Source organism: Ambystoma mexicanum, chromosome 11 (genome assembly GCF_040938575.1).
Source record: "Ambystoma mexicanum isolate Mex_15411 chromosome 11, UKY_AmexF1_1, whole genome shotgun sequence".
Taxonomy (NCBI): Eukaryota; Metazoa; Chordata; class Amphibia; order Caudata; family Ambystomatidae; genus Ambystoma; species Ambystoma mexicanum.
In genome coordinates this window covers 1,406,166,581-1,406,187,741 of record NC_090934.1, presented here as the reverse complement: position 1 = coordinate 1,406,187,741, position 21,161 = coordinate 1,406,166,581, and the positions used below count along the sequence as shown (strand labels likewise).

Sequence of the window (21,161 nt, the reverse complement as noted above, 5' to 3'; positions counted from 1 at the left end):
GTGCCCAGTCAAATTAGCTCAAATGCAAACCTTTTTCTCCAGGAAATTGTCTTTGTCTAAGAGTGTCAGGACTATACTGCACTGATGATCCCTAATAAGGGTAAAACCAGGTATGTAATTGTCCTGGCAGCCTTGCAAATGTCTGTCTTGGGTTGATTAAGCTATGTATAAAGTAGCACTGCTCTTTTAGACAAAGACAATTTCCTGGAGTAAAGGGTTTGCATGCAAGCTAATTTGAATACCCACAATGCCTTGCTGTTGCGGCTCAGAATTGGAGGAGAGCGAGAGAAACCTTTTAATTAAGAGTATGATAGCTTCATTTTCCACATACTGACTGGAAATCTGCAAGTAGCAAGGATGCAAATATTAACCTGGAAATATCTGTTTTATCGCTATACTTTCATGTTTTCAATAAGGTCACTTACCCCTACAGCTCCTATTTTGCACAGACCCTAGCTTTTTAATGCATGTAGTTAAGAAATTGTGACTTTCCACATAAGGAACCTCTTTTTGATATGTCTAGTAGACATGATGGCTATAAACTAGGTTTATTTTGTGTGCCATGTTAATTGATGCATGTACCGATGCTGCAAGTAACTGATGGAAATGTGCCCATCACAGCTTCCCTCGGCTTATCACTCGCAAGCATTGAGAATACTCTTCATAAAGAAAGGTGGTCCATTCCATTGATCAATTCCCACTTACTGCTGGGTCTGCCACCATCCACTAGAAAGAGCTTCTTTTAAATGTGCTGCCAACAAGTAGTTTTGCTCATAACAAAATTATACTTTAAAAGTGTTTTTTACTCGCAGCCTACTACACACACCATTTTAATTCTGCCCTTCACCTAGAAGTCAAAACAACTGACATAGTCCCCTGTGACTTGGGAGCAGTCCATGCAGTCAAGATTTTCATTTAGGACCCGGGGCAGAGGTTCAACCAATCAGGTTATGCAGATCGTATGCCCAAACCTCTTATCTCCGCATGCGTTCCACAGAACCTGCATGCTGCTTCCCTAGCCCGCAGAACCATACCCCACCCGCCCCCCCCCCACCCTTCAGTTTTTTTTTTTGTTTTTTTTAACTATTCCCCACCTGCCTCCCCAGCCCCACTTACTGGATTGTTGCGGCGGTGGGGGCCCGCCCCAGCAGCTTCACTGCCTCTTGCTTTTCCAGCAGCCATTGTAATAGAAGAGGGGCTCCTTATGAAACTCCGCCTTCTACAACGATGCCGGCCATCTTGCCAAAGTAGTTTCTTTTAGTGAACGGGACGCCCCCAGCATCCCGTTCAATTAATGAAGACTTTTTTTTTTGTTTGTATTGCTTTGGTAACGTGGGGTGCTAATGGCGCTAGTAACCCGTTCCATGGGCTACACTGGGGTGATGTCCCGAAGTCCTTGTTAACCTCCCTTGCTTTGCATTTTTAAATTCATCGTTCTGGGAGTATATTAGACTTATAATGCAGTATGGGTGCAAGAACATGACTTGAATAGTGTGTGGGAACAGACCTCTCTGCATCACAATAACCACCATATAGACTAAGTACGTAGTGGTGAGAAAGTAGCTGACTCAAAGTTTGCTCTGTCTTTTCGGCCAATAATAGTTTACATGTAATGATTCATATGCCCCAACCTATAGGAAAGATAGACTTCAAGTCCCATAATAAAAACTACTGTTGCTGAATAGCCAGTGCTGGAGGGTGATGCCAGACATGTCATTGTTCACTTTGCAATACCGAAACCTTGTTGGGAATGTTGTCCCCTCTGTTTAGCTCTATTAGCCAGTTCAATGTAAGGTGTCAACTATTCCACAAGTCCTAGCATCCACAACCACATCAATCACCCTATACATATCCTTGTATCTGCATTTTGTGGGGAAAATGTTATCTTACTTCAATGGAAGATAGCAAAATGGCATGAGCTAAAATAAAACAGAATCAGCAGAAATTCTCATATGTTCAATTGACTCGTACAGTACCTATCTTTCTGCATATTTTTCAGAAGTTAGTTCAAAGGAAGGAGTGAAGGTAGATGCAAGATTGGTTGGTAATTTGTCAACTTAACTGAGCTTCAAAATGTTCTTATGCAAAAGTTACTTTGCATGTGGGCTGTGTGACAGATCGCAGGTATTCGTCCCTTATCCCAAAGGGGGAGACTTCCCCCTGTAAGGTTTGGGAGTGTGAAAAACCAAAGGATGTTTCACGACCTAGTCCCCGGGAGTCCTGTACTCAGGTGGCCAGGGAAAGGCCATTGCTTTTGGATCCCACCCTGATGGTGGACAAGTGAAGGAGGATCACCTGGGTTAGGGGGTCCTCAGGGAGTGGGGGAGAAGCACCCAATGGTTAGACATGGTATCCTCCCTTTTCCACAACACAGCTAACCCCTAGTCCTGTTTATTTTATGGGAAACTACATCTCCCATAATTCCTCCCCACCTTGTCTTGATAAAGGTACTGCACAGAGGAAGATGAGGCATGAGGTCAGATGGATTACCTCCCCTGACTCTCATTGGCCCTTTCTCTGTAATGAAGCCAGGCATGCAGATCTAATAAAGTGCACCTGCCACTTATTAAGACTCCCAGTGAAGATAAAAGGTGCCGCGCACAGGCCACTTTGAGCAAGGCAGGGCACGAGAACGAACAGCTCTTCTGAGGCTGACACGAACCAGGCTGTGGGAGTTGGAAGGCCAACTGGCTGATCAACAAATAAGAGGATCGAGAGAAAGCCAGGCAAGATTTCCAAGCTTAAGGAAAGCCGTGAGTGTTCGAAAAGCAGAGCAGAGGAAAGTAACCTTCAATGTGTCGGGAAACGGCCTGCGACTCTCCCGGGTGAACGGCGGAGTTGGGGAGGAGCAGAGGCGGTGTTAGTAACCGCCTTGAGCTGCGAGGACACGATGGAAGAGATTAATTTAATACAACCCGTAAGTTATTGAGGGCAACAACAGTCTGGTTGATGTTAAAGGGAAAGTGACTGTGATTTGAAGGTTGCACGTGTGCCGAAAAAACACGAGTGAAGAGAACAATTATTAAAAGAAAAAGGATACAAAATAGCAAAGTTGTCCTGTGAGGGGAAGTCGCGCATTAAAAAGTCTCTGTGAAATGTTATGAACTTTTGAAAGATATTACAAGCAAAGATCAATGGAATGAAAGAAAGCTGAATAAGAGAAAAATTAAATTTGCATTGAGGGCTGTCCTATTCTGAGAAAGCCCAAGAGAAATCCTCAATATTGTATTGATTAGTGACAAAGGACTCGCTTGGATTATTGAAAACATTGGAGTTAATATGGTAATACTACCCTATTAACTCCATTTAAGTAGTTGACGCAGGGCCAATCGCCGACCAAGGTGGTACCCATCCACCCCTACTTCCTACCTGTCCTCCCTGACGTCCTCTTCCCCTTCTTTGATACATTCCTCTTCCCCTATTCAACAAGGCTGGACACTGTACCCTCCAGTGGCCCTCATGTCTGCAATATGCACACTGATTAGGCCCTGGCAGTGAAAATGGTACAAATGGGCCAACACCTCTTACTCTTGAGCCAATATGCAGCCCTCCCCTCATTCCCTGTTGTACTTGCTGTATTAACACTCTTCTTTAAAGATCCACTCTCTTCTTTTCTGCTTTCTCCACATTTACTCTTATTTTCATAATATTGAGCCATATGCAAATGTCAGGGTTTTGGTCTGCCAAGCACTCTCTGATTGCATTATAAGAACGACATAACCAGAAGTATTAGTTTGTTTCTAATTCCAATCAGGTTTTCTCTAGTCCCTTCATTTCATCAAATATCTCCCAAAGTCATTTAACATGTGAAAAGGCATCCTTCTCTGTATGACAAGAGAAGGCAGCTAAATTCAAATCTTGTAATTCCCTAGGAACTGCCGAAGGCAATTTTTGTTCCCACTGGATTCGAATCTCGTCACCCAGACATTCTAACAAATTTAGTCGCTCGTGACCTTGTGTTTCAAGTACTTCCTCAAATTCTGTCCGACTCCCCTCGATACAAACTGAATAGACTGCTCCCTCAACGGCTCGTGTATTCCTAATAAAAGGTTCTAATTTCTGTGCCTTTTCTTTAGTCAACGAGCCATGTATATATTCACTGGGAGGATCTAGGCTGGCATCTGATGCATCATCTTCTATTGAGGTGGGAAAATTTTGGGGATCAGGAAGAGTGGGAGGAGGTTTAGGGCCGGGAGCCCTACTACTAATGGGCTCCGTGATTGACCATATGGAGGAGGTGGCGCAGAAGGAAGGAGATGTTGGCAAGGGTTATTAAGGATCTGTTGTATTACAGGATCTTGGGTAGTAGTAGGTATAACAGGCTAAATTCCTGTTCTTTGTAGCTGACAATCTCTGTCCATCTCTCTATTATTTTGCTGATATTTTTGCTAGATTAAAGCCTTATCAGCCTGTGATATATGTCTTCGAGCAAATTTCTGTTCGCATTTGATCTTCTGTGTGGTTTCCTTGCGCCAATCGTGGATAACATCAAGACAGAGGGTCTAGTCTTAGTTCTAACAATACAGATTCTAAATGCTGAATTATGCATACATCAAAAGAGCCATCCATTTTCAGGCCATCATCAGCTAGGCATATCTTTAGTCGTTTGTGCCATGACCTGTTAAATACAATCGCCCCTAACCTGTATTTGACATACATCTCGTATGCCCGGGTGCCTTCTTGGGTGCAGGCTGACCAAATTCTAAGTCGTTCGCTGAGCAAATGCAACAAAGTCTGGACCAACATTTACAAAGTTTACTGGGACCAGGCATCATAAATCCTTCTGAATTTTCCGGGCAAAAGAAGGTATTTGCAAATATCTTCAGTTTAACCCCAATAACCAAGTCTTACTTGCGAAATATTTATACTTACTGACAAAATTCTGTCTCAGTTGCTCTGGGCGAAAAATTGCGTGCAATTTGAGGCACCCCAGCCAAGTGAGGAAGTCTATGGCGAGAAGTCCGCCGATGGAGGTTAGTGTCTGCTGCCAGTAAATATGATGGCAGGGATCCCTGAAAACCAACCAGTCCATTCGGAAGGTTTCTCTCTGTCACGTCTAGTCAAAGTGCCCTCATATTCAGTGGGGCCCCACGTTGGGTGCCATTTTGAGACTTCTAAGCACTATAATTCAAAGTAGAGTATCTGAGACAGTTTAAAAACTTGAAGGTTAGATTTATTTGGCGCATATAATACACTCGAGTGGACTTCAGATTCATCCACGACCAGTATTTAATGGAGCATAAGTGTCTGAATGATACACAGCATCTCATGTTATACAAAAACGAAGCCTGCATCAGCATACGTCATTTGTTATTCATTTGTAAGAGATACAACACAAATATGTTCAGAATACATACACAATAATACCCTTATCAGCAGAAGGCAGAACAAATTGCATATTCAACTGATGTTATTGTTATGTCAAAAGTCTTCACTTTGCTTATGGCTTTAGTTACAAGCTCTGTCCGCCAGTTCACAGACAGTGACTTATGTTTGAGGCCCTAAACACAGAATCCACTGGCCCTCCATTCTAACAATGGTCACCCTATCTTCACAACCTTCAAAATATTCCTTTTGTGCGTTTAACAAAGTGGAAGGGGTGAACACTAGGACTCGTGTAACTAACTTCTGCTTAGTATGGCCAGTCTTTACATAACATTTAACTAAGAGAATAGAGCCATATTGGAATAGCCTGTCTTACTTCGCAGAGTAGGAGGACCTGTCCTTAGTGTTATTTAACCTAGGTTTATCGGTGAAGGCCAGACGGCTGATACATGTCCTCTACACAGACCCAGCCTTTTCTTGTAATGACTGACAGAGGAAGCCATGGCCCCATTTCTATTTTGTTTCTATTCAAATGACTGACAAATGTGACCCTATTTAGAATATTTCTAAAAGAACAGGATTTTGATTGCAAAAAAGGAATTAGCTTAGGTCTAAAAAAGATGCATATTATTATTATATTTTGCCAGAGCAACAGCGCTGAGACTACCAAAACGAGAAGCCTGAACGGCATCCGATTGCCAGCGTCTGTGACGGGCAGGCACCTGACGAGGAACCAAAAACAGGAACCCAAGCAGCAAGAAGAGAGAGAAGGAGTAGCCGAGCATGAGCCAAGTCCTGCAGCCCTTCCCTGCACAACGAAAGGGACTGAGGGAATCGGGAATAGCAGGAACCCACCAGGGAAGAATAATGTGCATGAAGAAATCTGTTCCAAGGATGAGAACGAAAATATTAAATTGAATGATTGGAACAGTAAAAAGCAGAGAAAACAAACAACCTGGTCGGTGTCACTTGAGGGGAGAGAGACTTGTCCCAATCCTGAGGACGAGATGGCATCGAAGAAAGTAGTTTACAAGGGATGGGACCCATGTATAAAGAGATTTAATCAACCCAGGAGGGGAGCCAACAGACATGGGGAACTAAAACACTGGGAGGAAGGGTAAACACCCTATATCTGTAAGTCAAAGGCTGTAGAAAATATAATCCAAAAATACATGACGCGAAAGACGAGCTAAAGCTCGCCAGTGAACAAGATGAGAGCAGACGGCCCCAGAGAAAGAAACCTTGGCAAAGAAAGCCTAAAATCGAATCAAGGCAAACACAATGTAGCAAAGCCTGAGGAAAGAGACTGGGAAGAACAAGTACGTGATGACCAGTGTGACAAACTACTGGAAGGAAAAGTACTTCAAAGCTAGGGCCACAGAAAAGACGAGACCCAAGTGCCATTTTGAAGAATTAGAAGAGTTGTTGAGAAAGACACTACAAGGGGATTACGCTAAAATGTATGTGAGCTAAAAAGACACCTGTATATAAAGACTGTCCAAGAAGAAGAAAACACATGTGGAAGAAAAGACATGTATTTTCTTGGCCTATTTGCTTCAATTAGATTCAGTGGGAGGGTCAGATAGTTAGTTTGGACGGAGGACATATTTACTTTGGACTTCCCGACATCTGACGATGAGCACCAGACCATAATGTCGCGATGCATTTAAATAGAGCATGCGACGGGGGCTTCTCATGGATTACGTGAAATAAAGGAGACCAGCACATGGAGATTGTTATGGACATCCTGTCAGCCAATCTGAATGTTCAGAGAGCAGTCAATAACTACTGGTATTGGCTGCATTCTGAACATTCTCACTTCCCAAAGCCGACAGTGAAGCAACATAGCAATTTTGGAGCAAGACTTTTTCAAAAATGAATCCCCTGTTTCACTGCCACATTCAAGTTAACACACCAAAGAGACAGTAAAACATGGGGAAAGAGTTATTGTTTAAACAGAAATCATTTACTTTTATTTTATACCTAATGCATGCTCGTAATAAACTTTTCCTGGTTGAAACACGTTTGCAATTAAAATGCTTCATTTATTCGGCAGTTGATGGGCTGAGGGGATGGGAATTGGGGAATCGGGAGGGTTGATTGTTGACGGACACTCAGTTGATGGTATGTGATTGTCTTGCTCTTAATTGTACAATGCTGTAAAAAAATGCTTAATGTATGAAGACAATCTTGTTGTATAAATGCTACAAAATAAAACATTTAATTTATTAATACAGTTTTCTCTTTACTTTAGTTACTATTTGACCGTTTTTACTTCACCGTCGAAACTCCAAAACATAGCCTTGCATAACTCGGGAAGGGTCATTATCGCTTGGGAAAAAGAGCCTTTCCCAAGTGATGGCCCTCGGCTTGATAAGCAATGTTAGTTCTCTGGGGAGATCAGAGTCCAATGCAGACAGTTAGGTAGCGGGCATGAAAGGGCATAATTATCACTGCGAGGCTTCCTTTAACGTAGGGCATTACGATGCTTGATCTCAAGGCACAATAAGTCATGATAGAATGTAGCTGTTGTTTAATTTGTAAGGCTATATAATAAGGTGGTGGTTCCCAAATTGCAGTGCTCCACTTTTTTGTTGTTTGTTGGGTACACCACATAGTTTGTTGGGGTTTGGGGTGGGGGGACCACCCCAATATTATTGACGAATCGGCCATGTAGTGTGCATTTGACCGCCTAGTAAGTGGTGGCTCAGTCGTCGATTCAGTTTTGTTAGTGACTTTCAAGCTTCATAAGGAAATGGGCAGTGTTCAAAATAGGCGGGTGCCTTGAAATGCCGGTGAGCCTGTGATAATCAGCCACAAGTACAAGCTTTCCCCCGCTATCGTGTCCTTTCAATGGCACCAGGTACTCTGTCAAGGATCTCCTTATTCCCAGCCCTCCCCTCGAAGATCACTTTACGAGGTTACGAGGGAGGGACGAAACCCGATCCCTGAAATGCCAAAATAGTGATCAAACCGATTGCAATGTGCTTTGCTGTCTCGGCCATTGGCATAACATGGCATTGCGTGCGTAATGGCATAGCTTACCAGCAGACAAACGGTACCCTCTTTTCTGGCACCTGAAAGCGCAGTAATGACATGGGTGCAAAATCGAGCGCCTTTTCTATTTAGGAACTAACTGCAAGAAGCAAGCCCTCCTTAATTACATTGCTTTTGGAGCTCTAAAAACCACGCCAAATAAAGACGGTGGAAACTTAACTGATTTACACAGCAGCTGTTTCTAAAATGTTCTGCTTCCCTCCACACGCCTCCCCCCCACCCTCTTCATCCCCGAATGGGAAATAGCTTTGAATGTGATGCTCAGATGCGACAGGGTCGCAGCACCGAAGCCAAGGTGTGTGCATTGCCATTCGTCCGGGGCCCAATGGTGTTTCACAGATGTGGCCTGCCTCTTGCCTAGGAAATCCGTGGATTAAGAGCACCCACTTGGCATGAGACCTTGCAAATCTGCCCAAATCCAACAAGCCATTCAGGTAGGTCCTTGCTATACCTGTACCTCCTCCTCCGGAGGCGGAGGCTTCTCACCATTGGAATTCGGTAACGCCAGCATTGGCTAGGAAGGGAATTCATAGGGTAATTGCTGTCAAATTACTGGCAATTTGAACAGGTGGCTTTATGGAAAGTGTGTGTATAGTTATGGACGCTTTCCTTTTAAAACTCACATTGATGGAGATTGTTGCCAAAAAGAGAACTCGTACTGCTTCACTGTATCTTTTACCTGAGTGTTCCTGTTAGCCATGTTGGCTGCAGGTATCGCGACCAACGCTTTGGCGCCCCGCCACGCATTCCTGTATCTAATGTGAAAGCGATGCTAGCGAATCGGTACGAATCAGAGGGGCCCGTAGACCTGAATGTCCGGGTTACGTACCTCAATGGAGAGATGCTCCTTTCAACTCCCTTTGAAGTGGAAATATGGCTATGAACCTTTAAGACGGGCAATGTATAAACATTAGTTTTTCTAAGAGAGACCCTTTCTAATAAACAACTATTCTTGCTCATTACTGATGAATGTCGAGGATCAATAACTACTGTCCTTACCAGTTTCTACGTCCTGAGGAAGGCTGGGCCTCATTCTCGATGTGAATTTGAGACTCCAATAAGCCGCACCTCAAGTAGCTCGAGTCAACTTATTTCTATTTGATTGTGTTCCTTTTGATTGTTAATCTGCTTGTTTTTTACTCTGTTTCCTATTTGTTGTTCTCCCTTGTCTGTATTACACTTTATTGTCAAGTATTTGTAAATTCACTGTATATATATATATATTTTTTGCAATTGGTGATTTATTGCCATCAGGTGGAATTTCCACTTTAATTTAATTCCAGCTCAGCAACTCTGTCGAGCCGAGAACTGATTTGTATCTGGCAGCAGTGTGGTACCTGCTTTTCAAGCTCCATATTAGACGCACCAATACTAGTGTATGGTGCAAATCTGGTTGTTGTATTTCTTATGATGATTAAATAATCATGTTTATAGCTTCTTTGGCCTTTTTTGAATGTTTTTGGTTATGATTTAGTTATGTACATGACACCTATGTAATAACTGTTAGAAGCTGATAGTTCATTAGGGGCTTTTTCCTTTGCCTTGAGATTTCTAAAGGTAATAGAAAATATGCCATTGTGGGAAAGTGGTATGTGAATGCGGGGGGGTGAGCAGAATGGAGCGGGCTGGTGGGAGTCTGGGAATTGCGTTCACGTCCACCCTGGAAGATGGGGGTGATGGGCTTAAGGGGTAAAGGATGGGGATTTCAGTGGCGTCCCCCTCCTTACAATGGGGCCCAAAGATGAAGCGTGAGGTAAATGGTGTCTCGTCCAGCGGGAATTTTGGCCTTGAAAAACTGACCGGTGACGAGATGTCATTGGCCTGTAACATCCACTCATGTTTTGGCAGTGTGAGATAGGACTGTTTTATACTCCCACCTATTTTTGGGAAGCTGGGTCATGGATTTATTTATTTGTTCCAGTTTCCCTCTCATTTCATGAGGGATGAATTCATATTTTTTGTAGAGCTTTCCCTGTTGCCGTCGTCAAATGCAGTTGGACATTGATTGTTTTGCCAGTGTGTCTCTTGAAAAGCTCCTTTGTTTCCGTTGGGGGAACAGGACTTAGTTGTTTGCCTGAGTTTCCTTTTGCAACTCATTCTGTCTTCAGCAGAGTCTTTTTCTGGCAGCTAATGGGGCTAGGTCTGTTATTTCATGTATTTGTAAGCTCACAAATGAATGCTCATTAAGCCATTATGGCATTTGCTCTCCATGCTGGTGATGTGCTTTTCTAGTTGCTTGTAAACCACAGTGCTCGTTGGCTGCTATTCTTGGTAACTCTGTGCCTTTTTGTTTTTCCCACCAAAGGAAACGGGTTTGTGAACTCACGGGCATCCCCGGGCCTGCTGGGAAACAGTGGTGGCAACGGGCTGGGGAAAGTGATGCCTTCCAAGTCTCCGCCCCCACCAGGAGGAAGTCTCAGCATGAACAGCCGCAAACCAGACCTTCGCGTGGTCATCCCCCCCTCTAGCAAGGGCATGATGCCTCCACTGGTGAGTTCTGCCTTGCTGGATTCCACAGCTATTGTTAGCAGTGCCAACGTGGCTTATGATCAAATGTGGATATGTCGAAACAATCTGGCGACCTTGGAAAGGCCAATAATGCGGAAAGAATGGTCAGTCCCTTGAAAGACAGTGCCTGACATGCAACTAGCCCAGCACCTACCAGAACAGCATTTCAGGCTATGCAGTGATTCTAACGAATTGAAAACAACGAATGGAATTTTCAACGAACCCAAAACAACGAAACGAAATATCAAACTTTTAAAAATTATTTATTTGTGGTTGGGAATGTGAATAGTAGTTTTGAGGGTGGGGGGAAAAGTAAGAATATAAAAAAGGGGGAGTTGGGGGGAAACGCCCACAAAAAACAAAAAAAGCATTTTTTTTATTCTAGATGTTTTGCTTCGTTAAAAATTAATTTGCCATTTTGTCCGTTAAAATCACATGTAACCGCATTTCAGAGACACTGACCCTGTCGGAAGTCTCGAAAGCCAGTCAGACCCAGAGTTATTGAAATTGCCAACTTTCAGTGTGCCTCTAGAAGTAGACAAACACACACACTCACACCCAAACCACCAGCCACCGCCCCTTCACACGGGCACTCACACCACCCCTTTCCTTCTCTGTACATGTCCAGCTGCTAGAGGCAGGTTAGGTCTCAGCTTGTACAGACGTACCCTGGAGAGAGTCACTATCCTAATATTGAGTAATTGATCAGGGCAAATGGGGTCCAAGCTTGAGATCTTTTCACATGATTCTTTCCTTTGGTGCCACAGTCCACGAATGCCAAACACTAGCATCTGATGGCTCCTTTAGTCCACTGATCTGGAAGTGTATGCTCAGCCATGTCCCTCCTCACTGAGACCGCTCCCTTCTGATCCCTCAACCCTTCCTTCTGGCATGCAGAATGGTAGCCCGGAAAGGGGGAGCGGGCATCCTCGTTTTGGAATGGGATGTTATGTCATGTTATAATATTTGTATAGCGTCCAGGCGCTGGCATACAGACAAGAAGAAGACAGAAATTATAAGTGATGTTTACATAAACAGTGTCCTTTTCAAGGGATGGTGATTTGAAGGATTTTTTTTGCATATGAATGTCTTGCCTAGTCTCCCATCCCTTCCTTTTATCATAATTCTTGTTTTCAAGATGCCCCACTTCACTGGGCATCTGGACACCTTGGAATACGAGTAACACTGAGTGCAGAAACAATACTTGTATGAAGGCTAGCCATACTAAATGATATCTGAAAATCCGCCTAAATACCAAACGCTGGTCTTTGTCGAAAGACTTGAACATTTTATCAGTATTCAACCATCACCTTGTGCCAAATTCAAGGCCATCATTTGGTATAAAATACTTGTGTATTGAAACCACTTTCTGAACTAGAAATGAGCTCAGCAAGGGGAGCTGTATTACTTTCTGAAGGGTGGGGAAAGTGTTTGAGTTGGTTCTTTACACTTGTTTACCCAGTCTTGCAAGAGAGAAGCATCCGTGTTTGATGACACAGTCAGTCCCCCACCTCCTGCATTGTGTTTATGTGGCTGAACATGCTCTGGGTGTGGAGAATTCGGCCGCAGGGCAGAATGCTGCTTTAGCAACATTCTCCAGTTATTAGGAGAGTATTTATTGAGCACAGGCCTTTTTCGGGAAGCAGTGGAGTGCTTTACAAGTCATAGAGGGAAGTACGCAACGAGGGAAATGGATTGAAAGGGACCTGTACAATGGAGTGAGACGCCAACTACTAGGGAGGGAGGGAGGGAGGGCAATGTACAAGCAACTGGGGAGTAAGTGGAGAAGCAGATCGCCCAGTCCCCCGTTAGGTGAGGCGTGGAAAGTGTATGGACCTAGGTTTTGGGGAGGAGCCATTCATTGAAAAGGTGGGTCTTGAGTGCCTACCTAGTGCAGTGGCCAGTCTGGTGTTGAAGGGAAGGAGGTGCCAAAGTCTGGGGCTGGAACCAGAGAAGGCTGCCTTCTGGTTCTTTTCTCTACTGCTCTGCCGGAGTTCAGGTCTGCACATGCCCTTCCTGTTGGTGGATCGTAGGCCTCCGCAGGTGCTGACTTTCTCAGTGAGTTAGCTTGGGGACTTAAGGGCGACGTCTTCGTAGATGATGCAGCCGGATTTGAAGGTGATGCGTGCTTATAGCAGGTTCCAGTGCAGTTCGATCAGTCTGGGTGTTGTGGTTGAATTTGCTGAGACCTTTGAGTCATGCTGCACATGCAGGCCAGAATGCAGGGCTGCTCGGTGGTCACCGGAAGTCCTCCAAAGAGGGCATTGCCACTATCCAGGTGGGAGAAGACCAAGGCTTGCAGCAGAGCTGAAGATTCTTCCAGAACTACCATACCAACATTGCAAGTTGTAGGGTAGAAGATGCGGCGAGTGGAGGAGTCTTTGCTGGTGTAGCAGCAATGCTCATATTAGTCTTGCAGCATCATAGCGGGGCCCATAGCTACTCTAGCAGAATGCTATGCATTATGCCAAATGCACTACTTGCAAATCTTCAGTCAGCCCTTGCTGGATTCGCAGCTGCGACCTGCCAGTTTCACATGGGTTTCTTGGCAATCTTTACGTTTGGGGCTAACTAAATTGCAGTCTTAGCAGGAAACAAAAAGGAGGAGCTGCACACAGTTTCTGGGGTGCACAGGTTTTGCAGTTTACTGCCAGCTGACCGGATTGGGCTCATGCTTTCAGTTTCAACTTTGTTCTCTTGCTTATTTCATATGAGCGGCTGTTGCCATAAAAACATGGCTGCATGAAGCTCTTGGGCAACTTCGGGTAGTGCAGGTTTAGGGCTGCGGTACACAGTGAAATGCAGTCATTATTGTTAGGCCTGGCAGCCACTTAGAGTCCCTGTCCACAAGTGTGGCTCCCTGTGGTCTAAGGGTGGCATGTTCGAATCCCATCAAGGCCAGCTGAGCGTCCCTCCTTTCCGATGGTGACCAGTTTATGGATCAGGCCTTATGGACAATGAGAAGTGATCTCCGGCTAGCTCTTCAGCTCTTTAATCTCCTTTAGCCTGATAAAAGAGCATTATATATTAATATCCACATGAATAATTTGTATAGCCTAACCTAGAAGCAAAAACCTATGAAATGTCATTACTGTTTGCATGTGTGTGATGTCACGTATTAAACATCTTTTTGCACAAGTAACATTTCACGCTGTACTGCACCGCGACGAATGTGCAGAAACTTTGCATCTAAGTGGGGAAATCGTTCATGTGCCACCCCTGGGTTGCCCTTTGTAAAGGCTTGTCACCTCAGAAGCAAATCCAGGCAATATGGATGTTCACTGAGGTCATCCCGGGGAAATGCTGTATAGCCAGCCCTGTGTTTTCTCTGATGTGATACCCCATCGATAAGGCCATCGATAAGGCCGCAGGCGAGCTTTGTGGTGTGGGGGATGTTTCGCTGCTGTTATAATATTGCAAGTGTTTGGATGTGCCCCTTGGTAACTGTGTTCTCCCTCTTGTTTGCCGGATCCAGACGGAGGAGGATGAGCTAGAAATGGTGAGTCGCGGGCCTGGCCCGATCAGCATGAAACATTTCACGTGTAACAATCTTCCCTCCACAGCTGGCTCACTCAAGCCAAGACCCGGCCATTGGGGAGCTTCTGCAGTGGGGCATCGCCTCCTAAGCCATTGTCATGACATGGGGTCCCTCCCACAGGCTTCAAAAAGAGGTCATTCTTTTCAAGCGGCGACTTCCTCCCTCGAAGCGCCTCCAATTGTAGTAGTGACGCGGTGTGTGTGTCTCTGCCTCTCTGGGGGCGGTTACATCAGCCCTGGTGAGGTCACCTTCGCGGTAGAGTCGCGCAGCCATGATTTCGTCTCAAAGCCAAGAGCCTGAACCCGTTTACAGCGAGCGACACTTCTCTGAAACGAAAAGCAGTCACGCCAGGAGTCTGGCTCTCGCGCCCGCCACATGTTTCTAAAATGTGTCTCTGCAAGTTCGTTCGCCTTAGAGGACATGTCGGCATTGCAAATGCACTTGCAGACACAGTGTGGGTCTACTTGGCTACTCGTGGAGCAGCAACGGGCATCCCAGTAAATCGGGCCATGCTGCGACTCTCATATTAACCCCTTCTTAGTGGGCTGGGCGATAAAGTGACAGGCGGGCGCCTTGTTTTAATCTGTTTTCGGTACCATGGATGAGCAAGACTCCGTGACTGCGTGCATGAGATCGCATGCAGATGTGTGACACTGACTCCTTTATCTTTGATAACAATAGGTCTGCATGCCTTTTTGTTGTGTTTTAAGAGCAGCAACTTGCTTTCTAATAATGTATTCATGGGATAGCGCCGTGCTGTGTTACTGGGAAAGGATGTGCAGAGCGTGTTACCCATGAGCCATAGAACACGAGCTACAGTCCTTCTGCCTGTGGGTAATGGGTGCCATGTATGGTGCACGTCAGGAAACGCCCCTCCCTGATTGTGCGGGAAAGGGGGGGGCATCAAGCGGTGCAGTCACACAGGGGCGCCGCCAGCGCCAGCACTGTGGGAGCTGGCCGCGCCCCGAGTGTGGCCTTTATCACTCTCTAGTAGAAAGTCATTAATGACAGCGTGATGTCAGTCTCAGGCCTGGGCGCTGGGGCGGGGCGGGGCGGCCACTCAAATAATAGTTCTCCTTTGTCGGCTCGTGTCCTGGGATGCTTGAAGTACACGTGAAAGGAAGTGAACCCTATCTTCTATAGTACCTTAACATCAAAGTATGGGTTCACTACACTCCCACAACGCAGGGGCCGTGGGCTCGGGGTTCCCGCTAAGCACGGGCTTTATCTGAGTGGGTGGGGGCGCAAGGTGGAGGCGAGACTGGCCTTCTTGCACCATAGAGGGGTGGGTTATGTTACGTCCCTGCTTAAGGACTTGCATTTCGTTTACTAGAGCTTCAGAGATCGCGAGATTCGTTGGTGTACCTGTTTTACAGTTACCCACCGACTCTTTGCCTTGTGTGGCACCGCCTAACATTCAGATCAGGAAAACAAGTTCTTTCAGAGGGAAGCTGAGGGCTTCTTTCCATGTTTTTCGTAATGCGAGCTGCGACATGTGCATGTGCCAGGATTAGAGCGCCCCCGTGTGGACTCCTTGTTCTTGCCCAAGTTTCGATCCCAATAATAGAGACAGGAACATCTTTTTAGTCAACTAAACACTGTGGATTGTATTTAAATCTTGGAGCAGTGATACTTTCTTGGACTACTTTAATGTTTTTGTCTGCGAGTTTTCTCGAGCGCATGGATGGGGATCTCTTGCTGCTCGAGGAAGAAGGCAAGAGGCATTTACATGACATGAACCATTCAGTATACACCGTCTAAGGGGTGAAAGGAGGGCAGAGTCCATGCTACCCCCAAAACTCGGGAGCAGCACATCACTTTCTTCTTATGTCTCCCTCTGGCATCTGGAAGGTGGCAGCACAGTGTGCCCTAGTCCGATGCGCGCATTCCTTACAGATGGGTAGAGTAGTAGGCGCACTTTAGAGATTAGGTGATGGGTGCGCCTGGTTATATGGTGAGCATTATCGCGGGAGCCTTGCCCTTTCTTGCCCTTCATGTTAAACACACGGTGCACTTTGGTCTACGAAAAGCGTCAGGATTTCAGCCCTCCAGGCGTCGAATTGGACAAGCATGCTTGCCATATTGCCAATGGCCACTGAAGCCCGTGCTGGCCCTATCCTCTAGCGACATTAAGTTCAAGACGTGTTCACCCCGCACAGCAACCACAGCCCTGGTCTGCTTCCTTATTGACTCACGAACCTCACGCCACCCTATAACGGATGCCACTCGTCGCTTTCCCATCACAAGTTAAACGTGTGCACCACAAGTCCGAATTCGCTAAATTGCAAACGAGATTCTGCCTTTGTAATTCTATTTGCTTTGATGAATTTGTCATTCATGTAACTTGTCACTCCAGTGTGTCTTACATAACTTTACCATGTCATTACAAATATCGTCACATCCCATTGCTTAGTGCCAATATAATTCACATTCGACAGTATGCTGCAGAACACTCCTGTGACATTTGAAGTTGCTCATAGTGCCCCTGAATTTGTTCGCTGTGCCCATTTGTCATTTAAACGTGCTCACAGTGCTCCGTGTTAGTTTAACCTACTCACTGTTCTCACATGCTATTTGAATGTGCTCATAGTGCTCATTTGCCACTCGATTTGGCCTACTGCGCTCTCTTGACACCTGAACGTGCTCATTGCTAGCTGAACGTGCTCACAGTGCTCATTGCTAGCTGAACCTGCTCACAGTGCTCATTGCTAGCTGAACCTGCTCACAGTGCTCATTGCTAGCTGAACGTGGTCACAGTGCTCATTGCTAGCTGAACGTGCTCACGGTGCTCATTGCTAGCTGAACGTGCTCACAGTGCTCATTGCTAGCTGAACGTGCTCACAGTGCTCTTTGCTAGATGAACGTGCTCACAGTGCTCATTGCTAGATGAACGTGCTCACAGTGCTCATTGCTAGCTGAACGTGCTCACAGTGCTCATTGCTAGATGAACCTGCCCACAGTGCTCATTGCTAGCTGAACGTGCTCACAGTGCTCATTGCTAGCTGAACGTGCTCACAGTGCTCATTGCTAGCTGAACCTGCTCACAGTGCTCATTGCTAGATGAACGTGCTCACAGTGCTCATTGCTAGATGAACGTGCTCACAGTGCTCATTGCTAGATGAACGTGCTCACAGTGCTCATTGCTAGCTGAATTTGATCACTGTGCGCATTTGCACTTGAACTTGCTCATTGTGTTCTCCTGCCATTCGAACTTGCTCACTGTGCTCCAAACGCCACCCCTAGCATTAATTGCCTAACTGAATACCCCATTCTAACTGCTCACTGGGCCTCATTACGACCCTTGCGGAAATGGAAAAATGATGGCGGAAATGCAATACCGCCATCGAACACCGCTCGTTGCGATTATGACCCGTCACCGTAAAGTACGATGCCATTAGCGACACCGCAGTGAACGGCAACGCTAACTGCACCAAGTACGCGCACGCGCGCCTTGCAAAACCGGAATCACCGCCATGGCGCAACGGTACGCGAATTCTGACCCTAGCGGACATGTACTGAACGCCATCAAGCACGTCGTAAAGTACCATTCCGCCATGGCGAGAAATACGGCATCGTGAACCAACCGTAAATGGCCCACTGAGTGCCTGTACTCCACTCCCTGGCCACATTGCACAACTCCTGGCAGGCGCAATGTACTCACACTATGCAACCAGTGAAATCTACAATTCACCCATGCATGCCAACGTAGAAATGCATGCAGGGGCTCAAAGCGCCCCGTGAGTGGGCATCCATGTACGGCATGTCACCATAGCCGTACTGATGCAGCACAGGCATGTGAAGGTACAATACATCAAAATGAAAATCAAGAACACATGACACAAAACAACAGTAGTCCCCCATCGCTTGCCACCAGCGCAAGGCAACATCCAAAACAGCATCCTGAGGGGGATTGCACCAGCCCTGTACTCTTGCCAGTAAACAAACCAACCATCAGCAGAAGCATGTACCACACAAGTTGGCAGAGTGACTGAGCAGCCAGGCTCATCCCAAGAGGGGCCGATGGGAGCTGCAGGGCACAGATGGCATGAATACAGAAGCTATTCCAATGGACATGACCCCAGTCCCCCTCCAACAAACGCACGCAAACACAGGCACCTGTGACCAGCCACATTCTGAACATCCCATCATTCCACCAATCGACCTGGCTGACAGGCACCAGTCGGCCAAAAGCCAATCCCCCGCCCCTGAACAGCACATCATGTAAACAGTCACAATGGCAGCCCCTATCCGTGACCATACTGTGCTACGTAGGCAAACGCGGCCAGTACTGTACCACACAACTCAACTCAGAAGGCGGAACACAATGCAGATCATCTCGCAATACATACCGCCACAAATCGAAAATCGCCACATCACCTGCAAAGAATAACGCAACACGACAAATATCGGAATACAATTTAAATGCACATCCAAATGACAAAGGCCCCACAGCAATTTGCAAAATAACACCAAAACATCCATCATCACCGAGGGCTGCATCTGCAATAATTGACCAGCTTCCACTTGTGTGACGCCCTGTACCATCATGGCACACAGGGCCTACATCAACGTTCCAAAAGGCAACATGGAAGCGGCAAGAACCGCAGGTCCGTCCCATGAGGCAGGCACTAGTCGAGCTGAAAGGCCGAAATGTTGCACCTAGCCACCAGTACAGCGTAAGGGCATGTGGCCCATTGGCGATCGTCCCATAAGATCGAAATGGTGCTCCACTGATTCATCCGAAGCTGCAGGTGTCGAGAGTAAAACCCATCTGGAGGAGTGGCGTAGAGATGGCATCTGCAATAGGGCAGGAGATACCTGTCACCCAAATGAAACACAAATTAACCGATTGCATTACGGGACTCATGATGCATTACAATCTTCATTCAACACACCAAATCCACACCCATATGCATGCTAGCCCACTCCAAAGGAATATACACACCCCTAAATCAGTATCGATTCATAACGAAATCAATCGAGGTAAATACACCATTGGCAACGTCGGTTACTGTGCATGCGTCCGTCAAGATAGAACCCATGACATGGGATTAGTAACGTGCCTAGACACAAGTGTATGAAGGCGCGTCGAGACAGGGAGGATCCGACAAGGGCAGATAGACGTAAGTCCCACTATGGCAGCCTTGCATCACATAGCGCAGGGGAAGGGGAGTGATTCAAAAAACCCATGTACATGGCAGACCCTAAACGGAATCATCTGTCCATGCATCCATTCATCATTCCCTCATCCCGCAATGAAAACGCATGAATATTCACTCACATAATATGTGAAACTTCCATCGCGTCTGTGCGTAATGCAGTCTGCAAAAACCACTGTGCTCCTGGCCGGATCTGTAGTGTTGTGAAGCAAGATGGATTTGGGAACGTCCTGCCTTATCGTCCACTACGCTATTGCGCATCCCATTCAATTCATATCATTCATTGCTTGCTCGTTATGGGCCATGTCCCAAGGACATTCTACAATAGAACGTTACATTTCCAGCCAGACCTGTGGGCGTATCCTCGCCGCTACTTCAAAACCAAAAATGCTGGCCTTCGAATTCCTCACTTGCAACATTACGTCGAAAAGGCTTCTGTGAACGCTTGCATTCACAATTACATCAATGTAGTGCGGCTGTGTGTCATAATGCTAACTGGCTGCAATCACAAATGGGACGCCACGCCCGTCGGTGAAGTACGTTACTGTGCTGCATGAGGGTCGGCCATCGATCGAGCCCTACATACCACTGACTCTTCACAGGTATGTAAGCGGCTGCAATCATAGCATGTGTAACAATGGGAGCATAGCATGAAAATCAGTCAAAGTACATCACACTGCCATCGGGATTTGATACATGATTCCAATCCCAAGATGCCATGCGGCCAAATGCAGCCTTACGTGCGGGACGTGCTCGGCCAGAAGGGATTGCATCTGCCACAGATTCATTCAATCAGCACAGGTGGAGGCCATACAGGCCGACAGCACATATATAGCAGACCCAAACCCCTCCCACAACCACTCCCACTCCAAAATGCTACCGGCAGGACTAGCGATGTTGGGCCTGGGGGACCAGATAGCACTGCAAGTGCTACAACTACAAGAAGACGACGAACAACAACAGGTACAACAACCGGGCGCACAGGGGAGACGGAGGAGAAGGAGGAGGAGGAGGGCAAGGCAGGGTCAGCAAGGCCCACAAGCACTGCCACTACCACCACGCAGGCGGCCCGCAATCCCACGCCTCCGAGCTGATCCGTTCAACCTCACTGCTGAGCAGATCCACACCCTCTACCGTTTGGACCGGGACACCATAATCGCCATTGTGGACATGACACATGCTGACCTCGTGAGCATGATAGATAGCCCAACCGCCATCCCACCCCTACTGAAGGTGGTGTCTGTACTCCACTTCCTGGCCACAGGCACCTACCAGCACACAGTGGGACAGTTGCATGGCATTTCACAGCCACTGTTCTCACGGACACTCTTCCAAGTGCACGATGCCCTCCTGAAGCACGCCGACGACCACATCACACTACCACGCACGTACCAGGAGATTACCAACGCAAAAGTGGGATTCCATGCACTTGGCGGCATCCCGGGTTGCATTGGTGCCATCGACTGCACCCATGTTGAATTGGTTGTCCCACATGCCATGGAGGTCCAGTACCGCAACCGGAAACAATTTCATTCAATCAATGTGCAAATGGTGTGTGACTCCAACAAGATCTT

The 21,161-nt window shown here is 46.5% G+C and overlaps 1 protein-coding gene across 12 annotated transcripts in view; it reads left to right on the top strand.

Annotated features, from left to right (window-relative positions):
* Window positions 1-21,161, top strand: part of MEF2A (myocyte enhancer factor 2A) — a 674,395-nt gene that overhangs the window by 609,119 nt on the left and 44,115 nt on the right. For 7 of the 12 annotated variants that reach the window (XM_069625045.1, XM_069625042.1, XM_069625044.1 and 4 more), the window contains one exon: window positions 10,688-10,872. In XM_069625045.1, coding sequence (XP_069481146.1) covers window positions 10,688-10,872 — 185 coding nt within the window. Of the gene's footprint in view, window positions 1-10,687; window positions 10,873-14,365; window positions 14,390-21,161 lie in introns of all 12 variants that reach the window. The other 5 variants (XM_069625048.1, XM_069625039.1, XM_069625040.1 and 2 more) reach the window with 1 other exon arrangement.